At 41.0% G+C, this 25,840-nt stretch overlaps 1 protein-coding gene across 1 annotated transcript in view; it reads right to left on the bottom strand.

Moving 5' to 3' along the window:
- LOC128664462 (follistatin-related protein 4-like) overlaps window positions 1–25,840 on the bottom strand; it is a 1,075,469-nt gene that overhangs the window by 570,974 nt on the left and 478,655 nt on the right. The window contains exon 4 of the mRNA XM_053719289.1: window positions 17,428–17,430. Within this exon, the coding sequence (XP_053575264.1) occupies window positions 17,428–17,430 (3 nt within the window). The remainder of the gene's footprint in view (window positions 1–17,427; window positions 17,431–25,840) is intronic.

Here is a 25,840-nt window from a genome sequence, read left to right as displayed (position 1 = left end):
AAACGTACTACTATTCCTATGGAAGATAGTACTTTTTTTTAAAGACCCTTTAGATAGGAAACTTGAATCTTATCCAAGGAAAGCTTATTTATATTATGGCTATCTTCTCAGGCCTGCCATTTTTATGGTTGATGTTGCAGCTGCATCAACTTTTTGGTTGGAGAGTTTAGCGCAACAGGAAATGGGTCCTGATTTGTCTAGCATTGTTTGCCTGCTTCAAAATGCTAATAATTTTATCTGTGATGCCATTTTTTATATAATCAAAATTGATTTTAAATCTACGTCTTTAGCTATTTTAGCTAGAAGAGCTTTGTGGCTCAAATATTGGAATACTGACATGGTATCTAAGTCTAGATTACTATCTCTTTCTTTCCAAGGTAATAAGTTATTTGGTTCTCAGTTGAATTCGATTATTTCAACTGTCACTGGGGGGAAGGGAGTATTTTTGCCTCAGGATAAAAAACCTAAGGGTAAATCTAAAGCTTCTAACCATTTTTGTTCCTTTCGTCAAAAAAAGAACAGAAACCTAATCCTTCCCCCAAAGAATCTGGTTCCAATTGGAAACCTTCTTCAAGTTGGAATAAATCCACACCGTTTAAGAAACCAAAGCCAGCCCCCAAGTCTGCATGAAGGTGCGGCCCTCATTCCAGCTCAGCTGGCAGGGGGCAGATTAAGATTCTTCCAAAACATTTGCACAGATTCTGTCCAAAATCAATGGATTCAGAGTATTGTCTCTCAAGGGTACCGGATAGGATTCAGAGTAAGACCTCCTGTGAGAAGATTTTTTCTCTCACGCATCCCAGCAAATCCAGTAAGGCTCAGGCTTTTCTGAAGTGTGTTTCAGACCTGGAGCTTTTAGGGGTAATCATACCAGTTCCATTTCAGGAACAGAATCTGGGGTTTTATTCAAATCTATTCATTGTCCCAAAGAAAGAAAATGCATTCAGGCCAGTTCTGGATCTGAAAATTTTGAATCGTTATGTAAGAGTGCCAACTTTCAAAATGGTGACTATAAGGACTATTCTGCCTTTTGTTCAGCAAGGGCATTATATGTCCACAATAGACTTACAGGATGCATATCTTCATATTCCGATTCTTCCAGATCGCTATCAGTTTCTGAGATTCTCTTTTTTAGACAAGCATTACCAATTTGTCGCTCTTCCATTTTGCTTAGCGACAGCTCCAAGAATCTTTTCAAAGGTTCTTGGTGCCCTACTGTCTGTAATCAGAGAATGGGGTATTGTGGTGTTTCCTTATTTGGATGATATCTTGGCACTAGCTTAGTCTTTACATTCTGCAGAACCTCACATGAATCAACTAGTGTTGTTTCTTCAAAGACATGGTTGGAGGATCAATTTACAATTTACCAAAAAGTTCTTTGATTCTTCAGATACGGTCACCTTTTTAGGTTTCCAGATAGATTCAGTGTCCATGACTCTGTCTCTAACAGACAAGAGACAATTGTTTTTAGCTTGTCGGAACCTTCAGTCTCAATCATTCCCTTCAGTAGCTATTTGCATGAAAGTTTTAGGTCTCATGACTGAAGCATGCAATGCAATCCCCTTTGCTTGTTTTCATATGAGACCTCTCCAGCTTTGTATGCTGAACCAATGGTATAGGGATTATACAAAGATATCACAATTAATATCCTTAAATCCCAATGTTCGACTCTCTCTGACTTGGTGGTTAGATCACCATTGTATAGTTCAAGGGGCCTCCTTTGTTCATCCAACCTGGACTGTGATCACAACAGATGCAAGTCTTTCAGGTTGGGGAGCTGTCTGGGGATCTCTGACAGCACAAGGGGTTTGGAAATCTCAAGAGGTGAGGTTACCAATCAATATTTTTGAACTCTGTGCTATATTCAGGGCTCTTCAGGTTTGGCCTCTGTTGAAGAGAGAACCATTCATTTGTTTTCAGACAGACAATATCACAACTGTGGCATATATCAATCATCAGGGTTGGACTCACAGTCCCCAAGCTATGAAAGAAGTATCTCAGATACTTGCTTGGGCGGAATCCAGCTCCTGTCTAATTTCTGTGGTTCATATCCCGGGTATAGACAATTGGGAAGCAGATTATCTCAGCCATCAGACTTTACATCCGAGGGAGTGGTCACTCTATCCAGAAGTGTTTTCTCAGATTGTTCAGATGTGGGGTCTTCCAGAAATAGATCTGATGGCCTCCCATCTAAACAAGAAACTACCCAGGTACCTGTCCAGGTCCAGGGATCCTCAGGCGGAAGCGGTGGATGCGTTAACAGTTCCTTGGTGTTACCATCCTGCTTATATTTTCCCACCTCTAGTTCTTCTTCCAAGAGTAATCTCCAAAATTACAGAACAATCGTTTGTGTTGCTGTTAGCTCCAGCATGGACTCACAGGTTTTGGTATGTGGATCTTGTTCAGATGTCCAGTTGCCAACCTTGGCCACTTCCATTAAGGCCAGACCTTCTGTCTCAAGGTTCGTTTTTTCCATCAGGATCTCAAATCATTAAATTTGAAGGTATGGAAATTGAACACTTAATGCTTAGTCATAGAGCTTTCTCTGACTCAGTGATTAATACTATGATTCCGCTTGTAATCTAGGAAGATTTATTATTGAGTTTAGAAGACTTATATTTCAAGGTGTTCTGCCCATAAATTCTCCTGGCATTCTATTAGAATTCCTAGAATTTTACAGTTTCTTCAGAATAGTTTGGGTAAGGGTTTGTTTGCAAGTTCCTTGAAGGGACAAATCTCTGCTCTTTCTGTTTTATTTTACAGAAAGATTGCTAAGCTTCCTGATATTCACTGTTTTGTACAGACGTTGGTCCGTATCAAGCCTGTCATTAAATCAATCTCTCCTCCTTGGAGTCTTAATTTGGTTTTGAAGGCTTTACAGGCTCCTCCATTCTTGGAAAGTGTTGTTTCTTTTGGCCATCTCTTCTGCTAGAAGAGTTTCCAAATTATCTGCTCTTTCTTGTGAATCTCCTTTTCTGATTTTCCATCAGGATAAGACAGTTTTGCGGACTTCATTTAAATTTCTACCTAAGGTTGTGAATTCTAACAACATTAATAGAGAAATTGTTGTCCCTCTTTGTGTCCTAATCCTAAGAATTCTTTGGAGAGATCCTTACATTCTTTGGATGTGGTAAGAGCTTTGAAATATTATGTTGAAGCTATTAAAGATTTGAGGAAGACTTCTAGTCTATTTGGTATCTTTTCTGGTTCTAGGAAAGGTCAGAAAGCTTCTGCCATTTCCTTGGCATCTTAGATAAAGCTTTTGATTCATCAGGCTTATTTGGAGTCGGGTCAGGTCCCGCCTCATAGAATTACAGCTCATTCTACTAGATCAGTCTGCACTTCGTGGGCTTTTAAGAATGAAGCTTCAATTGATCAGATTTGAAAAGCAACAACTTGGTCTTCTTTGCATACATTTACTAAATTCTACTATTTTGATGTATTTGCTTCTTTGGAAGCAGTTTTTGGTAGAAAAGTTTTTCAGGCAGCTGTTTCAGTTTGATTCCTGTGCTTATGTTTGAGTTGTTTCTTTTCATTATGAGAATAAACTTATATTTTGGGTTGTGGATTTATTTTTTTTCAGCGGAAAATGGCTGTTATTATTTTATCCCTCCCTCTCTAGTGACTCTTCTATGGAGTTCTACATCTTGGGTATTGCTATCCCATACATCACTAGCTCATGGACTCTTGCCAATTACATGAAAGAAAACTTAATTTATGTAAGAACTTACCTGATAAATGCATTTCTTTCATATTAGCAAGAGTCCATGAGACCCACCCTTTTTATGGTGGTTATGATTTTTTGTATAAAGCACAATTATTTCCAAATTCCTTTGTTGATGCTTTTTACTCCTTTCTTTATCACCCCACTACTTGGCTATTCATTAAACTGAATTGTGGGTGTGGTGAGGGGTGCATTTATAGGCATTTTGAGGTTTGGGAAACTTTGCTCCTCCTGGTTGGATTGTATATCCCATACGTCACTAGCTCATGGACTCTTGCCAATATGAAAGAAATTAATTTATCAGGTAAGTTCTTACATAAATTATGTTTTTTGTTTTTATTATTGTTTTGTTACTTTTTATTTAAATTTTTTTCTGTGTTATTATTTTCTTTTTTCTGTGTTATCCAAATTAAGTTTGTGGGAAGGGGTGATTTTATTAATCCCTTTCCAACTCTATAACAACAGCTTTGAAAATTATCTCAATTCATTACTCATTTCTCTTTTACTTGCATAGTTTAATTTTTTTAATTTAGTTTTTTGTTTTATTGCATTGTTATGTTTCATTTTAACATAATTAAGGGATATCAAAATGATTGTTCTAGAGATATTTGTATGCAAAGGTCCTTCCCAATGACCCAATGTAACAAAACAACATTTGTTACAAATAAAGGTAGGCACAGTGGCTTTAAATGTATAAATAAAATAATGGTTCTTTTTATTTTGTACTTGAATTACAATAACATTTTAATAATTGGTTTTAATTGCAAACCAGTGTTAGTAACATACGGCTAGATTTAGAGTTTTGTTGGTAACGACCCGCGTAGCTAACGCTCCTTTTTTTCCCCCAGCACCTTTTAAACAACGCTGGTATTGAGAGTTCTCTGAAGGGCTGCGTTAGGCTCCAAAAAGGGAGCGTAAAGGCATATTTACCGCCACTTCAACTCTCAATACCAGCGTTGCTTACGGTAGCGGCTAACTGGAAAACGTGCTCGTGCACGATTCCCCCATAAGAAACAATGGGGCAGTTTGGGCTGGAAAAAAAACTAACACCTGCAAAAAAGCAGCGTTAAGCTCCTAACGCAGCCCCATTGTTTCCTATGGGAAACACTTTCTAAGTCTGCACCTAACACCCTAACATGAACCCCGAGTCTAAACACCCCTAACCTTACACTTATTAACCCCTAATCTGCCGCCCCCACTATCGCTGACACCTACATTATATTATTAACCCCTAATCTGCCACTCCGGACACTGCCGCGATCTACATTATACCTATGTACCCCTAATCTGCTGCCCCTAACATTATCGACACCTATATTATATTTATTAACCCCTAATCTGCTGCCCCCGCTATCGCTGACACCTGCATTACACAATTAACCCCTAATCTACCGCTCCGTACACCGCCGCAACCTACATTATCCCAATGTACCCCTAATCTGCTGCCCCTAACATTGCTGACACCTATATTATATTTATTAACCCCTAATCTGCCCCCCCAACGTCGCCACTACCTACCTACACTTATTAACCCCTAATCTGCCGACCGGACCTCGCCGCTACTCTAATAAATGTATTAACCCCTAAACCGCCTCACTCTGCCTCAAAAACCCTATAATAAATAGTATTAACCCCTAATCTGCCCTCCCTAACATCCTCAACACCTAACTTCAAGTATTAACCCCTAATCTGCCGACCGGACCTTGCCGCTACTCTAATAAATGTATTAACCACTAAAGCTAAGTCTAACCCTAACACCCCCCTAAGTTAAATATAATTTTAATCTAACGAAATAAATTAAATATTATTAACTAAAGTCTTCCTAGTCTTCCCTAATCTGCTGCCCCTAACATCGCCGACACCTACATAATATTTATTAACCCCTAATCTGCCCCCCCCAGATTAGGGGTTTATAGGTATAATGCAGGTGCTGCTTTTTAACCCTAACGCAGAACTCTAAATCTAGGCGATACTTAGCAGCATGTGTACACTAAACATTACTGCCAAAAGCATAGCTTCTCCTTATCAGAAATTGCTACACACAGACACACACAATTAACCAATACTGTATGATAATGTGAAAACAGGGCTGTTATTAAACTATATCATGAAAATGTGATCCAAATTGTACCCCTACCACACGCTGGCACAGACAAATCCAGTCCAGTCAAAACATTTGTTAGTGGGGGTTTATACCAATTAGTAATTTCAATTCAAAAAGTTTATATTGTTTCACTAATAATTACTTGCCTTTATTATTTATGTGCAAAATAAGGCCTAGATTTAGAGTTCGGCGGTAGCCGTCAAAACCAGCGTTAGAGGCTCCTAACGCTGGTTTTGGCCGCCCGCTGGTATTTGGAGTCAGTGATTAAAGGGTCTAACGCTCACTTTACAGCCGCGACTTTTCTATACCGCAGATCCCCCTACGCCATTTGCGTAGCCTATCTTTTCAATGGGATCTTTCTAACGCTGGTATTTAGAGTCGTTTCTGCAGTGAGCGTTAGAGCTCTAACGACAAGACTCCAGCCGCCTGAAAATAGCAGGAGTTAAGAGCTTTCTGGCTAACGCCGGTTTATAAAGCTCTTAACTACTGTACCCTAAAGTACACTAACACCCATAAACTACCTATGTACCCCTAAACCGAGGTCCCCCCACATCGCCGCAACTCGATTAAAATTTTTAACCCCTAATCTTCCGACCGCCACCTACGTTATACTTATGTACCCCTAATCTGCTGCCCCTAACCCCGCCGACCCCTATATTACATTTATTAACCCCTAATCTGCCCCCCACAACATCGCCGCCAGCTACTTAAAATAATTAACCACTAATCTTCCGACCGCAAAGCGCCGCCACCTACGTTATCCCTATGTACCCCTAATCTGCTACCCCTAACACCGCCGACCCCTATATTATATTTATTATCCCCTAATCTGCCCCCCTCAACGTCGCCGACACCTACCTACACTTATTAACCCCTAATCTGCCGAGCGGACCTGAGCGCTACTATAATAAAGTTATTAACCCCTAACCCGCCTCACTAACCCTATCATAAATAGTATTAACCCCTAATCTGCCCTCCCTAACATCGCCGACACCTAACTTCAATTATTAACCCCTAATCTTCCGATCGGAGCTCACCGCTATTCTAATAAATGTATTAACCCCTAAAGCTAAGTCTAACCCTAACACTAACACCCCCCTAACTTAAATATAATTTTAATCTAATGAAATAAATTAACTCTTATTAAATAAATTAATCCGATTTAAAGCTAAATACTTACCTGTAAAATAAATCCTAATATAGCTACAATATAAATTATAATTATATTATAGCTATTTTAGGATTAATATTTATTTTACAGGCAACTTGGTATTTATTTTAACTAGGTACAATAGCTATTAAATAGTTAAGAACTATTTAATAGTTACCTAGTTAAAATAATAACAAAATTACCTGTAAAATAAATCCTAACCTAAGATATAATTAAACCTAACACTACCCTATCAATAAAATAATTAAATAAACTACCTACAATTACCTACAATTAACCTAACACTACACTATCAATAAATTAAATAAACACAATTGCTACAAATAAATACAATTAAATAAACTAGCTAAAGTACAAAAAATAAAAAAGAACTAAGTTACAGAAAATAAAAAAATATTTACAAACATAAGAAAAATATTACAACAATTTTAAACTAATTACACCTACTCTAAGCCCCCTAATAAAATAACAAAGACCCCCAAAATAATAAATTCCCTACCCTATTCTAAATTTAAAAAGTTACAAGCTCTTTTACCTTACCAGCCCTGAACAGGGCCCTTTGCGGGGCATGCCCCAAGAAGTTCAGCTCTTTTGCCTGTAAAAGAAAACATACAATACCCCCCCCCCCAACATTACAACCCACCACCCACATACCCCTAATCTAACCCAAACCCCCCTTAAATAAACCTAACACTAAGCCCCTGATGATCTTCCTACCTTGTCTTCACCATGCCAGGTTCACGATCCGTCCTGGCTCCAAGATCTTCATCCAACCCAAGCGGGGGCTAGACATCCACTGAAGAAGTCCAGAAGAGGGTCCAAAGTCTTCCTCCTATCCGGCAAGAAGAGGACATCCGGACCGGCAAACATCTTCTCCAAGCGGCATCTTCGATCTTCTTCCATCCGGTGCGGAGCGGGTCCATCTTGAAGCAGGCGACGCGGATCCATCCTCTTCTTCCGATGTCTCCCGACGAATGACGGTTCCTTTAAGGGACGTCATCCAAGATGGCGTCCCTCGAATTCCGATTGGCTGATAGGATTCTATCAGCCAATCGGAATTAAGGTAGGAATTTTCTGATTGGCTGATGGAATCAGCCAATCAGAATCAAGTTCAATCCGATTGGCCGATCCAATCAGCCAATCAGATTGAGCTCGCATTCTATTGGCTGATCGGAACAGCCAATAGAATGCGAGCTCAATCTGATTGGCTGATTGGATCAGCCAATCGGATTGAACTTGATTCTGATTGGCTGATTCCATCAGCCAATCAGAAAATTCCTACCTTAATTCCGATTGGCTGATAGAATCCTATCAGCCAATCGGAATTCGAGGGACGCCATCTTGGATGACGTCCCTTAAAGGAACCGTCATTCGTCGGGAGACATCGGAAGAAGAGGATGGATCCGCGTCGCCTGCTTCAAGATGGACCCGCTCCGCACCGGATGGAAGAAGATCGAAGATGCCGCTTGGAGAAGATGTTTGCCGGTCCGGATGTCCTCTTCTTGCCGGATAGGAGGAAGACTTTGGACCCTCTTCTGGACTTCTTCAGTGGATGTCTAGCCCCCGCTTGGGTTGGATGAAGATCTTGGAGCCAGGACGGATCGGTGAACCTGGCATGGTGAAGACAAGGTAGGAAGATCATCAGGGGCTTAGTGTTAGGTTTATTTAAGGGGGGTTTGGGTTAGATTAGGGGTATGTGGGTGGTGGGTTGTAATGTTGGGGGGGGGGAATTGTATGTTTTCTTTTACAGGCAAAAGAGCTGAACTTCTTGGGGCATGCCCCGCAAAGGGCCCTGTTCAGGGCTGGTAAGGTAAAAGAGCTTGTAACTTTTTAAATTTAGAATAGGGTAGGGAATTTATTATTTTGGGGGGCTTTGTTATTTTATTAGGGGGCTTAGAGTAGGTGTAATTAGTTTAAAATTGTTGTAATATTTTTCTTATGTTTGTAAATATTTTTTTATTTTCTGTAACTTAGTTCTTTTTTATTTTTTGTACTTTAGCTAGTTTATTTAATTGTATTTATTTGTAGCAATTGTGTTTATTTAATTTATTGATAGTGTAGTGTTAGGTTAATTGTAGGTAATTGTAGGTAGTTTATTTAATTATTTTATTGATAGGGTAGTGTTAGGTTTAATTATATCTTAGGTTAGGATTTATTTTACAGGTAATTTTGTTATTATTTTAACTAGGTAACTATTAAATAGTTCTTAACTATTTAATAGCTATTGTACCTAGTTAAAATAAATACCAAGTTGCCTGTAAAATAAATATTAATCCTAAAATAGCTATAATATAATTATAATTTATATTGTAGCTATATTAGGATTTATTTTACAGGTAAGTATTTAGCTTTAAATAGGATTAATTTATTTAATAAGAGTTAATTTATTTTGTTAGATTAAAATTATATTTAAGTTAGGGGGGTGTTAGTGTTAGGGTTAGACTTAGCTTTAGGGGTTAATCCATTTATTAGAATAGCGGTGAGCTCCGATCGGAAGATTAGGGGTTAATAATTGAAGGTAGGTGTCGGCGATGTTAGGGAGGGCAGATTAGGGGTTAATACTATTTATGATAGGGTTAGTGAGACGGATTAGGGGTTAATAACTTTATTATAGTAGCGCTCAGGTCCGCTCGGCAGATTAGGGGTTAATAAGTGTAGGCAGGTGTCGGCGACGTTGAGGGGGGCAGATTAGGGGTTAATAAATATAACATAGGGGTCAGCGATGTTAGGGCAGCAGATTAGGGGTACATAGGGATAACGTAGGTTGCGGCGGTTTACGGAGCGGAAGATTAGGGGTTAAAACTGTAATGCAGGGGTCAGCGATAGCGGGGGCGGAAGATTAGGGGTTAATAAGTGTAAGGTTAGGGGTGTTTAGACTTGGGGTTCATGTTAGGGTGTTAGGTGCAGACGTAGGAAGTGTTTCCCCATAGGAAACAATGGGGCTGCGTTAGGAGCTGAACGCTGCTTTTTTGCAGGTGTTAGTTTTTTTTCAGCTCAAACAGTCCCATTGTTTCCTATGGGAGAATCGTGCACGAGCACGTTTTTGAGGCTGGCCGCGTCCGTAAGCAACTCTGGTATCGAGAGTTGCATTTGCGGTAAAAATGCCCTACGCTCCTTTTTTGGAGCCTAACGCAGCATTTGTTTTAACTCTCGATACCAGAGTTAAATTTATGGTGCGGCCATAAAAAAGCCCGCGGAGCGTTAACAGCCCTTTTACCGCCGAACTCTAAATCTAGGCCTAAGTGTCTCTGGTTCAACACATAGAGCAAGTGTTAGGTTACTATGATTAAGACAATTATTTAAGACACATATTGGAGCCATTGTACCCTATATGCCACTTATGATGAGAAATCAACTGTTAATGAAATTTTCTATTGTTTAAAAAAGATAGATAACACCTTTACTACCCAATTCCCAGCTTTGTACAACAAACATTTGGCTAGATTACGAGTTTTGCGTTATAAGTGAAAAAGCCTCATAACGCATCTTTTTCACTACTGCTGCTATTACGAGTCTTGCCGGTATAGGTGTACCACACACTTTTTTTGCAGTAACCCAATGTAACTACCGCACCTTTTAAAAAGTTATTTTTCAATGGGACTTCCATAGTGCCGGTATTACGAGTTTTGCCTGGGAGGCCAAAAAGTGAGAAGTACACCCTATACCGTCAAGATTCGTACTGCCATATAAAGTCAGTAGTCATGAGTTTTACGTTACAAATCTGTAGCATAAAACTCATAACTTAAGTGTTACAAAGTACACTAACACCCATTAACTACCTACTGGGTTGGCTCCAGAACGAATGAAATGGGGGGGCATTTTGTTTTCACGAGGGGGCACGCATTTAAAAAGCATGTATGAGAGTCAAAATAAGAGCAGACCAACGGTGGCAGTCCAGGGGTTACATTTATCAGATCTCTGGCTGTGCAGGAGTTAGATTTTTTTATATTTCTGAAAGTGAAGCGGTTACATGTGTCATATCTCAAGGAGTATAGGGGTTACATTTATAAGATGTCTGGCAGTGCCGCAGCAGTTACATTTACCAGATTTATGGCAGTGCAGGGGTTACATTTGTATTTATCTCAGGAATGTCTCCCACATATGACACAGCCAGTGGACACTGTTTGCATGTGTAGCTCTACCAATGACCCTACTAATGATCAAATAAGCTTTTACGTGACAATAAGTTTGAGTGCCAAGCAGTACATTACTTGTACAGATATTATTAATGATATTTACCAGCACACACACAGTATATAAAATAAAACAACCTTGGGAACAAATAGGAGATGTTTTGAAACATGTAAATAATAAACATAAAGCTATTCCACTCATTGTCCCACAGCTACATTTGAAGTGTGTGTATTTGAGCACCTATAATCTGACACACATTTTACACTGATCACTGCAGATAAAGCAGGCACAATGCACACTTGTTTTGTGTGACCTGCAGTGGGGAAACCAAGGAATTCCCAATTTGCTTCTTTATCTGTGGCTGCCAGGATATAAAGCACAATAGGGAAGGGCTACTACTCTCACACACACATTGGTTATACGGCTGTGTTTTCACAAAATTACTTCTGCCTTCCCTCTCACTGACTGTTAGCTTCTCCCAGCACTTCCTGCAGAGGTATGATGATGTCATCATCTCACTTCAGCTCTGTAGTAAGTGGGCTAGCAGGAGGAGGGGCATTGCAAGCCCTAGGTTAACTGAGAGAGCACCAGCAGGGAAATGCAACTTTATTTGTTATCTGGTTGTAAATAGAGGAGAGTAAAGAGATTAGCTGGGCCCTCCAGTGGTGGATTTCCAGGGTCCAGTGGCTGCAAATGGTTGATGCAACATTTGGGACCCTGGACGTTCCGTCACTTTTAAAATGTAAAAAAAAAAATTTAAATCACTTATTTTGCCCTGGGGGCACAGCATTCCATTTGGGGGGGGCATTGCCCCCAATGCTCCCCCTTAGAATCGACCCTGACTACCTATTAACCCCTAAACCGAGACCCTTCCGCATCGCAAACACTATAAAAAAATGATTAATCCCTAATCTGCTGCTCCAGACATCGCCGCCACTATAATAAACATATTAATCCCTAAACCGCCGCACTCCCGCATCGCAAACACTAGTTAAATATTATTAACCCCTAATCTGCGCCCTCAACGTCACCGCCGCCACTATACTAAAGTTATTAACCCCTAAACATAACCCTACGTCTAACCCTAACACCCCTAACTTTAATATAATTAAAATAAATCTAAATAAAAATTAATATAATTAACTAAATAATTCCTATTTAAAACTAAATACTTACCTGTAAAATAAACCCTAAGCAAGCTACAATATCACTAATAGTTACATAGTAGCTATCTTAGGTTTTATTTTTTTTCACAGGCAAGTTTGTATTTATTTTAACTAGGTAGACTAGTTAGTAAATAGTTATTAACTATTTACTAGCTACCTAGTTAAATAAATACAAATTTACCTGTAAAATAAAACCTTACCTGTCTTACACTAACACCTAACATTACACTACAATTAAATAAATTACATTAATTAAATACAATTAACTAAAATTACAAAAAAAATAAAAACACTAAATTACACAAAATAAAAAAGAAATGATCAAATATTTAAACTAATTACACTTAATCTAATAGCCCTATCAAAATAAAAAGCCCCCCCTAGGGGGCGGAGCTAGCTTCCTAGCTGAGTAGACGTAGGGGAGAAGAGCTCCTGATTGATAAATTTATATAAGCATATTCCCATTAAATAAAAGATTTGGGATTATTAGTTTTATTCCTCAAACTTGCTCCCTACGCTGAGGGCTTTGTCACTGAACTTAATTTTACTCTGGGAGGTGATTTTTGAACGAGCCGCAGGGAGACCGCACATCTAACAGCCTACGTGGATTACAAGCAGCCGGATCATAACCTCGCAGTCAGCACTGTCACCTACCTCTTGCACTCAGCTCCAGAGGGTCGGGGGTCCACTCTGGAGCTGCTACGATTACATGCACCGCTTCTGCACATCTCCGGGCACAGACGCTGATACGGCCCGCTCCTGGCTAATCACAGGACCTGTCGGCAGTCCCACGGCAGCTCTCAGTGCCGCTCCTTAGTGGGGCAAGGTGGTTTACCCGAACCGAGGATGAAGAGTGAGGCTGAGCTGGTAAGTGAATCCAGACTTTAGGGCTCTACTGTACTGTGGCGTGAAAAGTCGCCATTTTGTCTTCCCCCACGCCAGCCTAATACAGAACAGCGCCAGACCCGGCTACCCCCTGCATATGTTAAAGGGACACTCTCTTCCACTTTAAGGGCCACAAATTTAAATTAAGGTCATTGGGAGTACCCAGGGGTCAAACCATCAGCCTGCCCCACAGCACCCACAACACTCCTAACTGCTGCCTAAGTCCTGGTCGTTTTGTGACAGGAGAGGAGTGAGGGATATTGAACTCTTTTTTTTCTCTCTCAGTTAATTTATTTATGAGTTCTTAAAAACACATTGAATTAATCTTCCTGAACCCATCCTATTGGAGCTGCATTCAATTGCACTCATACTGCCTCAAAACCTGCATAGCCTTTGGAGGGCCTCCTACAGCCTCTTCCCTGTCTCCCACCCCTGAGGGATTGAGTACCCTCTTAATTCAGGCTGCCAGATATCCTAACTCTTCCTGGTGGGTTACTGCTCCACAGTTAAAGGCTCAGCGAACATCACACTGCCTCCTCCTTGGAAAATCTTACCCTGGTTGGCCCCTGTCCTCACAGATCTATAGCTGACCCCAGCTCCTGACTATACTCTCCCCTCCCTTTTCCCGCTGCCCGTAGTGACAGTGGGTCATACTTCCCCTGCCCATGATCGCCCTGTGAGGGCAACCTCCCTGGGGAGAGTATAATGAAGTAGCCTTTGCATCTGCATAAGAAAATATCTACCAACAGTTACTAGCTCTCACAACCTACACTGAGGGCAGCCTTCATTCCCTTCGCTGATTGCTCACAACATCTTCCTCCGAGGAGTTATGTCGCAGGCACAAAGAAGGAAATCAAAAGGTCCTTCTGGACCGAAAAGAACATTGAAAGAATACTTCCAGCAATCCCACAGAGAACAGGAACAATGCTCGGAAGACGACCTCTCGGATTCAACCTGCCACTCAGAGCCAAGTAATGAAAGAGATTCTTCAACTACTTCACAACCCACAAGCCTGGCAGACATTGCCACTGCCAACAACAACATGATGATCCAGATAAAGACCATGTTGACCTCACATAATGAATCCATATGCAAGAGGTTTGATAAATCATGCTCTGACTTGAGAAGGGACATTGCTGTAATCGGTGAATGCACCGACACTTTGGAGCGTAAACAAGAGGACCTCTCAGTCGACCATACCAACCTGGCCTCTTATTTGGAGGTCCTGGCTGGCCAAATTTGAGTGTTGGAGTCCAAACTTGCAGACCTGGAGGATCGCTCCGTCTAAGGGGCATCCCTGAAAGTGTTCTCCCCAAGGACTTACAAGCCTATTTGCATGAAATTTTCACAACCGCTCTGGGTCCCTTGAAAGATCCTGAATCGCTCATTGATAGAGCCCACAGAGCAGTTAGACCGAGAGCCATTTCGGATGACAAACCAAGAGATGTGGTGGTAAGATTGCACTATTTCACATTCAGGGAGAAATTCCTCAGAGCAGTCAACTCAGGATCACTGACCACCACGAAATTCAATACTCTACAAATTTTCCCTGATCTTTCACCTCATACCCTCCAACAACGAAAGGCCTACCGGGACTTTACAAGAATCCTCAGGAGTAAGGACATTAAGTACAGGTGGGGCTTTCCGGTTCGACTTTTTGTAACCAAAGATGACCTGCAACACATTATCACTTCCCCGGAACAAGCCAGAAACCTTCTCTCTAAATGGGATCTTTTGCCAGACAGACCTCCAACCTCTTCTTCTAAAACCTCATCTGGAGAGTTGAGAGCGGAAGCCCCTCCGTGGAATCAGCTTCCCCCCAGGGACTCCAATGCTGCCCCTCAGCAGTCCCTCTCCAAGGAGCCCCCACCTCTAGGCTCTAACCCTACCCTGTGATAGACTGATCCATTTTGGGTTTGGGACTACTACTTTTTGGTCCTCTAGGACCTGGAAGCTCCAACAATAACTTGCCCAATGTTTTTTTCTCCAGAACGCTCAACAGCTATTGCTCCAACTGGAAGTAGGGCATAATTTACCGGCTCCATAGGAAGGCCACAAGTTACTATATTTCTATTGTGGTTATTGTTGTTGTTTTTGTTTGTGTTTCTTCTTTTCTCCACAGGTACAATGCCCATATTCTTCAGAGGAACAGATGGAAGCAGTAAAGGCTGACCGGATCTACGTGGTGCTTTGTTAAGAGTAAGATTGAGGGGTCGCTGGTGACAGTGTCCCCTCTGAAAAGGATGTTGGACTTGTTCTGGTTCAATTGAATTAATATTGAAACTATTTGTTATTTATCAGTTTCTAGTCTGTCTTTGCAATGTTTAGGTTTTATAACTAACGAAATTAATCATACTGCATTAGATATTGATTGGGTAAGAGTTAGAAGGAAGTGTCGCTGGCTACAGTGCCCCCCCCCCCCCCGTTAATGTGGTTGGAAGTGTTTTTGTTCCGTGAAATTACTATGGAAATCATTTGTTATTTCTTAGTCCCCAGTCCGATACTGCAATTTTAAGGATTCATGGTAATTGAAAGTATTAATATTGTCTCAGGTCCCATGCTTGTCACCTTTATTCCCATTTAACCTAGTTCTGCTATCATGTTAACTATACCTATGTGATAATTACTTGCAAGAAAACTATTATTGTGTACTTTATACTATTTGCTGTAACAAATTTTCACTTTGAATGTTCAATTTTACCCTTCTGGCTCACCCCCTCGGGCCCATAAGGCCTCAAGCTAGTGGAGATTAAAGTTCTCTAACCTGCTTTTGGTGCCTTTGGCACTCTCCCCCCCCCCACTATTGGATCTGCTTTGTCCTCCCCTGTTTGGGGAAATACAATGCAGATTTTGGCTGTGTTTATATCACAGACCTCAAGTATTTGTTTACACTTAATATTTATTCACACGTTGAGTTAGAGCTATAGTTCTCACATCTATTGGCCCCATTGCAGATAGAGAACAGGATCTTCTGTCTCTTCTTCTATTCTCCTGTCCCTCAGTTCTCCTCCCTTTCACTTCCATTTTTTTTTCTTTCTTCCTTTCCCTCCTCCACTCAAATTTTCCACCTTGAATACGCAAGGACTAAATTCTCCTTCAAAGAGAAGCCTTCTCCTCCGCTACCTTTTAAAAAATGGTGTCAAGGTGGCCTTTCTTCAGGAGACTCACTGGCCCCAGGGCTCTTCCTTTCTTCAGAACTCCAAACTGTCCCCGTGCTGTGTGACGGCCTCACACTCAACTAAAAAGAGAGGAGTTGCCATCATGGTTCATAAGTCGGTTGCATGTGAGGTACAGTATGTTGAGAGAGACCCAGAGGGCAGATGGTTGCTTATGGTCTGCACTCTCGAGAGCGCCTAATTCACCCTCATCTCCCTATACGCTCCTAATGCCGGTCAAATTGCCTTTTTAAAAACGGTTCTCCCGCGGATTGAACAATTAACTAGAGGCACTCTTCTGGTCGGTGGAGACCTGAACTTGGTTTGGGACCCTGTCCAAGACAGGAAATCCTCCAAGCATGGGCCCTTGGATCCAGCAGTTAAAAGAGCTTCACAACAGCTGCGAACTTTAATGTTCCAATACAATTTGTATGACTCATGGCGTTGTCTCTCCCCTTCCGAGAAATACTTCACCTTCTACTCAAATCCCCATCTCTGCTACTCGAGAATTGACTATTTGCTATGCCGTTCTCCACTGTTGGACAGGCTCTCTCTCCCCTTAATCAGGGTGTGCCCATGGTCAGACCATGATATGGTCTCCGTTGTTCCTCATACTAAAGGACCCACCTCTTCTTGTTGGAGCCTAAAATCCTTGCTAATTTCCGGACTGTCCAGGGTAGACACCTCCAGGATTATGGCCGAATTTTTAACCATTAACGATAATGGTATGACTGATGACCCAGTGTTGTGGGCCTCCCTAAAGGCCTTTATGAGGGGGCATTTTATTAAGGAGGCCTCAGTGAATTGCAGCCTCCTAGGGAAACCCCTGGCTCAATTATACTCAGAGCTAAGATCCATTGAGGGCCTTAACAAGGGAGCCCCCTCAAAACAGATTACGGAGCAGATTGTAGCCATTAAATCCAAGATCAATGAAATTGAAGAAAAAAGAGTGCAGTCGAACCTCCTGACCCTCAAACAAATGTATTATTACAAAGGTAATAGAGTCGACTGTCTCTTGGCTCACAAACTGCGGATTTGCACTCAACAACATAGGATTCCCCTGATCAAAACTTCTGGAGGAATTGTACATGCTCCGAAAGATATTGCGGCGAATTTTGCCCAGTACTACACGGCTTTATATAATTTAGAGCCTTCCCAGGAGGGTCCGTTGACCCTCAATCAGCGGACGGACCAGTTCTTGTCATCCCTTTCCCTCCCTGTGCTATCAGAAGAGGATGCCCTCAGCCTTTCCGGCCCCCTGACCGCCAAGGAATTGAAACAAGCAATTTCCTTGCTGTCGTTAAATAAAGCCCTGGCCCAGATGGGTTCACCACTCTATTTTACAAAACCTATGTAACAATACTTACTCCTCTACTTGTTAGGCTTTTCAATTCTACTTTTAAGTCGGGCTCTCTTCACCCAGAATTTCTTGAAGCTTCCATTATCACCATTCCTAAGGAGGGTAAAGATCACGCTCTTTGCAAGAATTATAGACCGATCTCCTTCATTAATGTAGACATAAAATTATATTCAAAAATCCTGGCCACAAGACTTAATAGACTCCTCCCAGATCAAGTCAACTCAGATCAAGTAGGTTTCATTCCAGGGAGACAGGGCACAGATAATACGAGGTGTCTGCTTAACATCTTTACAGAGGCTGCAGATATGGGGATCCCACTTCTTGCCCTGTCAATGGATGCTGAAAAAGCATTCGACAGAGTGATATGGGGCTATATGTTCTCAACGATGCGGGCATTCAGTCTACCAGAATCCTTCATTACAGCTGTGAGATCCCTTTACTCCTGCCCTACAGCGAGAGTGAGGGGTCTGGGTTTTTGCTCTGACAAGGTGCAGATTACTAATGGCATGAGGCAAGGGTGCCCCCTTTCCCCCCTTTTATTTTCCCTGGTCATTGAGCCATTAGCAGCAGCTATAAGGACCTCTTCACGAGTTAAAGGACTTGTCCTACATGACACTTCTCAAAAACTGGCCCTCTATGCGGATGACCTGACCTTATTCATCACAGACCCAGAGGAATCACTTCCCTCTCTCTTTGATCTTTTGGATAGATTTAGCTCCATCTCTCATTATAAACTGAGCTTAAAGAAATCGGAGGCTTATCCTCTAAATTTGCCCGAGTCCACCCTCGACCTCCTCAAAAAGAAGTACCACTTTCAATGGTCCCTATCAGGACTAAAACATCTTGGAGTGTTTCTCTCCCATGATATTAGTCTAATTCTAGCCAAGAATTTCTACGCCTTTCTCTCCCAACTTCAAGCAGATCTGTGCTCCAGAAGATATGACGAAATCTCCTGGTTTGGGAGAATTTCTGCAGTCAAGATGATGCAGCTCCCCAAATTAACCTACTTATTCCGGTGCCTGCCTATAAAAGTTCCAATCTCCCTCCTAAATAAACTACAAGCGGTAATCAAACGAAACATTTGGAATGGGAAGAGGCCAAGAATCACAGCTTCCTTACTCCAGTGCCCAATTCTGGCGGTGGCCTTGGTCTCCCAAATATAAGGCTCTATTATGAAGCTGCCCTCTTGACCCATATCTCAGAATGGAACTCAAAAAAGGCTGCCCCCGCTGGTTCAATCTGGAGCAGGCCTCTCTGCCGGCCTATATCTCATTGATGGACTTGCTTTGGATCCCCCCCATTGCGCCTCGAACTCCCCAATTCATAATAAAATTGTTCTGCATTGCAGGACTTCTTGGCTGCAGCTCCGTCACCATAGCCTGGTTTCTCCTCACCCATCGCCACTTCATTCAACTTTGGGTCTCCTGCTGGGCCTTCCGTATGTCGGTCAGGCAGTACGTAGGGCCCTCTCCATTCTTAAAATCGAAAACTTTCTTTCAGAGGGTAAACAAGCCACCCCCGAGTCCTTAGTACATAATTACAACATCTTACCCAAATTCAGTTTTGACTTACTGAGGTTCTCTTCCTTTTTAAAATCTTGGGGTTTTCTTGAGACCCCTCCCAGATCGCTGACTCTGTGAGAAACCCATCTTTCCACAGACTCCCAACACATCTCCCCTCTGTCCTCCCACTATCAAATCCTACTGGACTCTGCCAAACTCGTTAAGACCAGACAAATGGAGGACTGGGAGAGAGACTGGGGGATGACCCTCCCGGCAGAGGAATGGTCGGACGCAATCCAATACACTAAGTCTTCTATCAATTGTGTGACTCTTTTTGAACTTTTCTACAAGTTACTGACTAGATGGCATTACGTTCCTTCGAAGTTACACAAAATGTCTCTGCTGGAGAGGCAGTCAACAGATTGGTGGTCCCATACACATCTGGTGGTCCTGCCCTGTCATTGTTCCTCTTTGGAGCAGACTAGAAGGTCTCTGTCGCCAACTCGGCCTTATCACATCTCTACCCCCGGAAACAGCCTTAATCCACGCAGGTCTTCGGGCTCGCTCCGTATCTGACCGCACATTGCTGATTACAATCATGATGGCCGTGAAATTATTGATTGCCAGAAACTGGAAGAGACCTGACTGCCCTAACTGGCAGGCCCTGATTAACCTCATTTCCTATTTCCGGTCCATGGAAAACTATGTATACAACGCCCGCAACCAAATAGACCTATACGCTATGGTTTGGGGCCCTTGGGACTCACTGGGAGAGGATAGGATTATCTCATTCTGAAGGATGTATAGTAATATATTTTGACTCTGACTATGAGGGAGGGGACTGTGATATGACCCCCCTCCCTGTGCCTGGTCCTTCCCCCCCTCCCCCCCTTTTTTATCCTTCTCTCTCTTTCCCCCACTCTTCTTATTGCTCTACCTGCTCTTTCTCTGAGTATGGCACATGTTGTTCTCTGTCTGCAAATGTGCTATATAACTCATTCATAACTCGACCCAAACTCTTTGACTACTTATTACGCTTATACTTCTCTAAGGGTTATTAATCATTCTGACAAACTATAAAGAGCTATAAAAAGGTAAATGCCGATTCTATAGATTAAAAGAAACCTCATATTTTGAATGGCCCGTTTTATATAATCCCCACGTCATGCTCAGTGGCGGTGACCTATTCCTTACTACAATGATAGCTACTACTTCCCATTCTCCTGCTCTGATAAATTGTTTACCTTTATAGTTAATTAGTCAAGGCTCAGAAGTGGCCTCTTTCATACCCCTCAGAGAATTCTGATTTGTAAAACATAAAGGAGGTATTATTGTCATAATCTCGATTACAGATTTAACTGATTTCTCATGCACTAGAGAAGACATCCACAGATTATTTCTGACTGGGGTTACATTGTTTCATGTCTTTGTAATTTTTCTCTTGTCTCTTGAGTATATTTGAAACTGGAAATCATTTATCTTTTCTTTGGAATGTACACTGTTTTTACTGTTTGCCTCAATTGCCTCAATAAAAATTGTTGTCGCAAAAAAAAAAAAAAAAGCCCCCCTAAAATAAAAAACCCTAGCCTAAATTAAACTGCCAATAGCCCTTAAAAGGGCCTTTTGCGGTGCATTGCCCAAAGAAATCAGCTCTTTTACCTGTAAAAAAAAATACAAACAACCCCCCCAACAGTAAAACCCACTACCACACAACCAAACTCCCCAAATAAAATCCTATCTAAAAAAACCTAAGCTCCCCATTGCCCTGAAAAGGGCATTTGGATGGGCATTGCCCTTAAAAAAGCATTTAGCTCTTTTTTGCTGACTAAAACCCTAAGCTAAAAATAAAACCCACCCAATAAACCCTTAAAAAAACACTAACCCCCTGTTTATTTATTTTTTGTAATTTAGTTAATTGTATTTAATTAATGTAATTTATTTAATTGTAGTGTAATGTTAGGTGTTAGTGTAAAACAGGTTGGGTTTTATTTTACAGGACAATTTGTATTTATTTTAACTAGGTAGTTAGTAAATAGTTAATAACTATTTACTAACTAGTCTACCTAGTTAAAATAAATACAAACTTAGCTGTGAAATAAAAATAAACCCTAAGCTAGCTACAATGTAACTATTAGTTATATTGTAGCTAGCTTAGGGTTTATTTTATAGGTAAGTATTTAGTTTTAAATAGGAACTAGTTAAGTAATGATAGTAATTTTTATTTAGATTTATTTTAATTATATTAAAGTTAGGGTTAGATTTAGGATTAGGTTTAGGGGTTAATATATTTATTTATTGTTAGTGATGTGGGAGGCCAAAGGTTCAGGGGTTAATAACTTTAGTATAGTGGCGACTTGGGGGCGGCAGATTAGGGGTTAATAAGTGTAGGTAGGTGGCGGCGGCGATGTCTGGGGTGGCAGATTAAGGGTTAATAAGTGTAGGTAGGGGTGGCGACATTGGGGGAGGCAGATTAGGGGTTAATAAGTGTAATGTAGTTGGCGGCGATGTTAGGGACGGCATATTAGGGGTTAATAAGTGTAATGTAGATGTCGGGGATGTCAGGGGCCGCAGATTAGGGGTGTTTAGACTCAGGGTTTATGTTAGGGTGTTAGGTCTAAACATAATTAATGGGGCTGCGTTACGGAGCTTTACTCTCCTTTATTGCTGGTGTTAGGCTTTTTTTTAGCCGGCTCTCCCTATTGATGTCTATGGGGAAATCATGCACAAGCACGTAAAACCAGCTCAAAGCAGCGCTGGTATTTGTGTGCGGTATGGAGCTCAATGCTGCCATATTGCCTGCTAACGTTGGGTTTTTGCAAACCTGTAATAGCAGTGTTATTTAAGGTGAGCAGTGGAAATAACTTGCAAATTATTACCGAGCTGCTCATAACGCAAAACTCGTAATCTGGCCGATTGTTATTTTAATATACTTTATAAAATTTAAACCTCTAAATCTCTGCCTGTTTCTAAGCCACTACAGACAGCCTCTTATCACATAATTTTTTATTAGTTTTCCACAACAAGAGACTGCTTATCCATGTGGGCCATATAGATAACATTGTGCTCACACCTGTGGAGTTATGGCTGACCCTGCACTAATTGGCTAAAATACAAGTCAATAGATAATAAAACAAATAGCCCTGTAATCAGGGGACTGTGAAAAGCGGCTTAGACACAAGGTAATCACAGAGGTTGAAAGTAGATGAATATAACAATGTTGGTTGTGCAAAACTGTGGAATGGGTAAAAAAAAGGATTATCTATCTTTTAAACAATAACATTTTTGGAGTTGACCCTTTAAGCATAGAATCTAAATATTACTTAGGCAAATTACATAATGATTAAATTTCCATACAAGACTACAGGGATTATAATAAACCAACAACAAAATGTCATCTCTTGGCACAACTGGAGGACATCTTGCTATAAAGAAACAATTCTAATTCAGGGATAACACAGTAAAATATGATAAATCTCTTTTTGTACAAAAGTAAATTCAGCAAAAAAGTCATAAGGAAAATCTAATTAAAAATCAGTCTTTTTTCACATAGGAAAAGGTTAGGAGTCAAGTACATTCTAAAAGTAGTCTGGTATCAGTTGCCGAGCAGTGATAGAATGCTGGCGATTCATAAATGTTATGGCAAATGAGAGAAAAAAAATAGAAGATTGATAACACTATCAAACGTTCAAAGAATGCAAGTTGTGTAGCTATACAGACAGGTTACTTTTGGTTTATTATCAAATTTTTTTTTTTGTGAAGCAACCTTTTCTGGAAGCTGCTCATACTGTTTAGGTATCAGTTTAGCATCACAGAATACTTCAGATTAATCATGCCTATGGTAACATGCATCAGTCTCAATAATAATAAGATTAGCTATTATTTTAAATATATTTGCCTGTAATATGTGATGCATTTGGTAATGTTATTAAATTATAACATATGCTGTCATCAGTATAATATTCATGTAAGATGGTGTCATTAACAGAGCCCTCTAGATCCAGGATCTTAATAAAGCACATTTTAAGCACTGAATTTGGGAGTTGTATTGAGTCTGGTCATCACTACATATCCTTGTGTGTGTGTAATTTATGTGAATATTAGATATGTGCATAAGGATTTGGACAAATCACTAATAAACATAACTCAGTTTGCTGTATTCATTGCATTCATTTCAAAACAAACAATGAAGCATACCCTTTAAAGTATAATCAAATAAATAAATGATGGTGCAGTAAAAAAATTAGTTCCTTTATTCATGGCATTAAATATGTTACTCTAAAGGTAACTTTCCTGCAAACATGAAATGTTTAAACTAGTGTTCAGACAAAGCTGGATTGGCCTACCAGGGCACTAGGAGATTTCCGCGTTGGAGGCAGCAGCTGAGACTGGGAAGCTATAATTTACATGGGTGAATAAAATATATAATTGGGTTGTAGGGTGCCTATAAAACAACAATCTGGCACCTATTTAATACAAACTAATATATTTTAATTTTTAAAAAAACATATTATTATTATTTTATTATTATCGGTTATTTGTAGAGCGCCAACAGATTCTGCAGCGCTACTGATATTGGGAGGAGTATCCCTGTAATTCCCTTTCAGAAAAATGGGGTATGTGCATTCTACTGGCTCAACATAAAATAGGGCTAGTCCCCAACTTTTAGGGCTGCTTTTTATTCCCAGTCCAGCCCTGTGTTTAGATTTACACTGTTTACACAGGAAAGGTTTCAGAAATCAAATTTAAATTATTCAATGATTATATCAACCAATTTAATTGGCAGTTGGTTGCCTGTCATCCAAGAAGTATGGAAGCTTCACATTTATTTGTGTCCAGTCCTTACCCCATAAAAATGTAAATGCATTTTTTTCTACTGCTGTGCTAGCATGTACAAATAGCACCAGCTGCTACATTAACGGCTAGATCACAAGTGGAGCACTATCACTTTCACTAGAGCACTAACTGAGCTAGCAATAAACCTTTTGTGCTAGTCGGGTTTCATTGGTATTACGAGTTAAAGTAAAAACTTATAGCATCAGCACTAACCAGACTCAAAAAGCCAAAATTACAATAATCATTAGCGGTATAACCTACTGCCCCATAGAAGCCAATGGAGCAAAAAAAGTGAAAAAAAAACCTAATACCCTACTCTCGCGCTATCCCAAATTGACCCATACTCTAATAACCCCTAAACCCCCACATAGCCCACAGCAAAGTCTCCACTACACTTTTAAGCCTAAACCACCACATCGCAAAGAAGATCAGAAGATGGGCCCCTGGTGAGTACCATTGTGGGGTTTAGTGGAAGGGTTTTTTGTGTTAGTTTTTTTGGGGTGAGCTTTTTTTAAGATTAGGTTTTTTTTGAGCCCCAAAAGAGCTACATGCGAAATGCACTTTTCAGGGCACTTTTTAGATTAGACTTTTTTTAGATAGTTTTTTTCTTTTGGGGTGGGGATTATTGTTAGTGCGTTGAAGGTTTTTTTTTTCCCCAGAGAGAGCTGGATCACTTTATGGCAATGCCCTACAAAAGGCCCTTTAAGGAATATTTGTATGTTAGTTTTAGAACAGAGGCTTTTTTTTATTTTGGAGTGTTTTTTTTTTGCATTTTGGGGTATGAGAATAGGCTTAAATCTTTTTGTTATTTTTTGTATTTTTTTTTTAGTAATGGTAGGTTTTTATTTTTATAGTAATGTAACAGTTTTTGCTAATGTTAGGATTTTTTACTTTAACCCCTTAATGACAAGTGACGTACCAGGTACGTCCTGCAAAAACTTGCAGTTAGTGACAATGGACGTACCTGGTATGTCACTTGTCTAAGAGAGTGCTGGAAGCGATCGCAATCGCTTCCAGCAGCTCTCAGGGTATTGCAGTGATGCCTCGATATTGAGGCATCCTGCAATACCCTTAGAAAGCATCCGATGCAGAGAGAGCCACTCTGTGGCCCTCTCTGCACCGGTAGCGATGCGGCCGGTTCGTTGGTGGGTGGGAGCGCAACTGGGAGGCGGGTGGGCGGCCCATCGCTACCCGGCATCCGGCTCCTGTTAGTGCAATGTGCACGCCGGGTGCCGGGAGCGTGCGGGGGCGCGCATGCGTGTGCGCGCGCGGGTGCGCGCGCACGCCCGCGATCACCTACCCACACTGACACCAATGAGTGGGAAGAGGGGGGGAAATATATATATATGAGGATCTGGGAGGGGGAGGGGGTTGGGGTATTGTGGGGGGCTGCTACACTACAGAAAAAAATAAATTAGTAATAAAAAATAATTAAAAACACTTTTTTGGGGGGCAAATTGGGTACTGGCAGACAGCTGCCAGTACCCAAGATGGCGGCAATTAGGTAGGGGAGAGGGTTAGATTGCTGGGGGGGGGGATCATGGAGGTTGGGGCTAAGGCAGGAGTCCATCACAGCTAAAACATTTTATTTTTTTTTATTAAAAAAAATAAAAACTCCTTTTATTTAGTACTGGCAGACTTTCTGCCAGTACTTAAGATGGCGGGGACAATTGTGGGGTGGGGGAGGGAAGAGAACTGTTTGGGAGGGATCAGGGGGTGGGATGTGTCAGGTGGGAGGCTGATCTCTACCCTAAAGCTAAAATTAACCCTGCAAGCTCCCTACAAGCTACCTAATTTAACCCCTTA

Source organism: Bombina bombina, chromosome 6 (genome assembly GCF_027579735.1).
Source record: "Bombina bombina isolate aBomBom1 chromosome 6, aBomBom1.pri, whole genome shotgun sequence".
NCBI lineage: Eukaryota > Metazoa > Chordata > Amphibia > Anura > Bombinatoridae > Bombina > Bombina bombina.
Note: the sequence above shows the minus strand (reverse complement) of the source record. Positions and strands in the feature narration are given on the sequence as shown.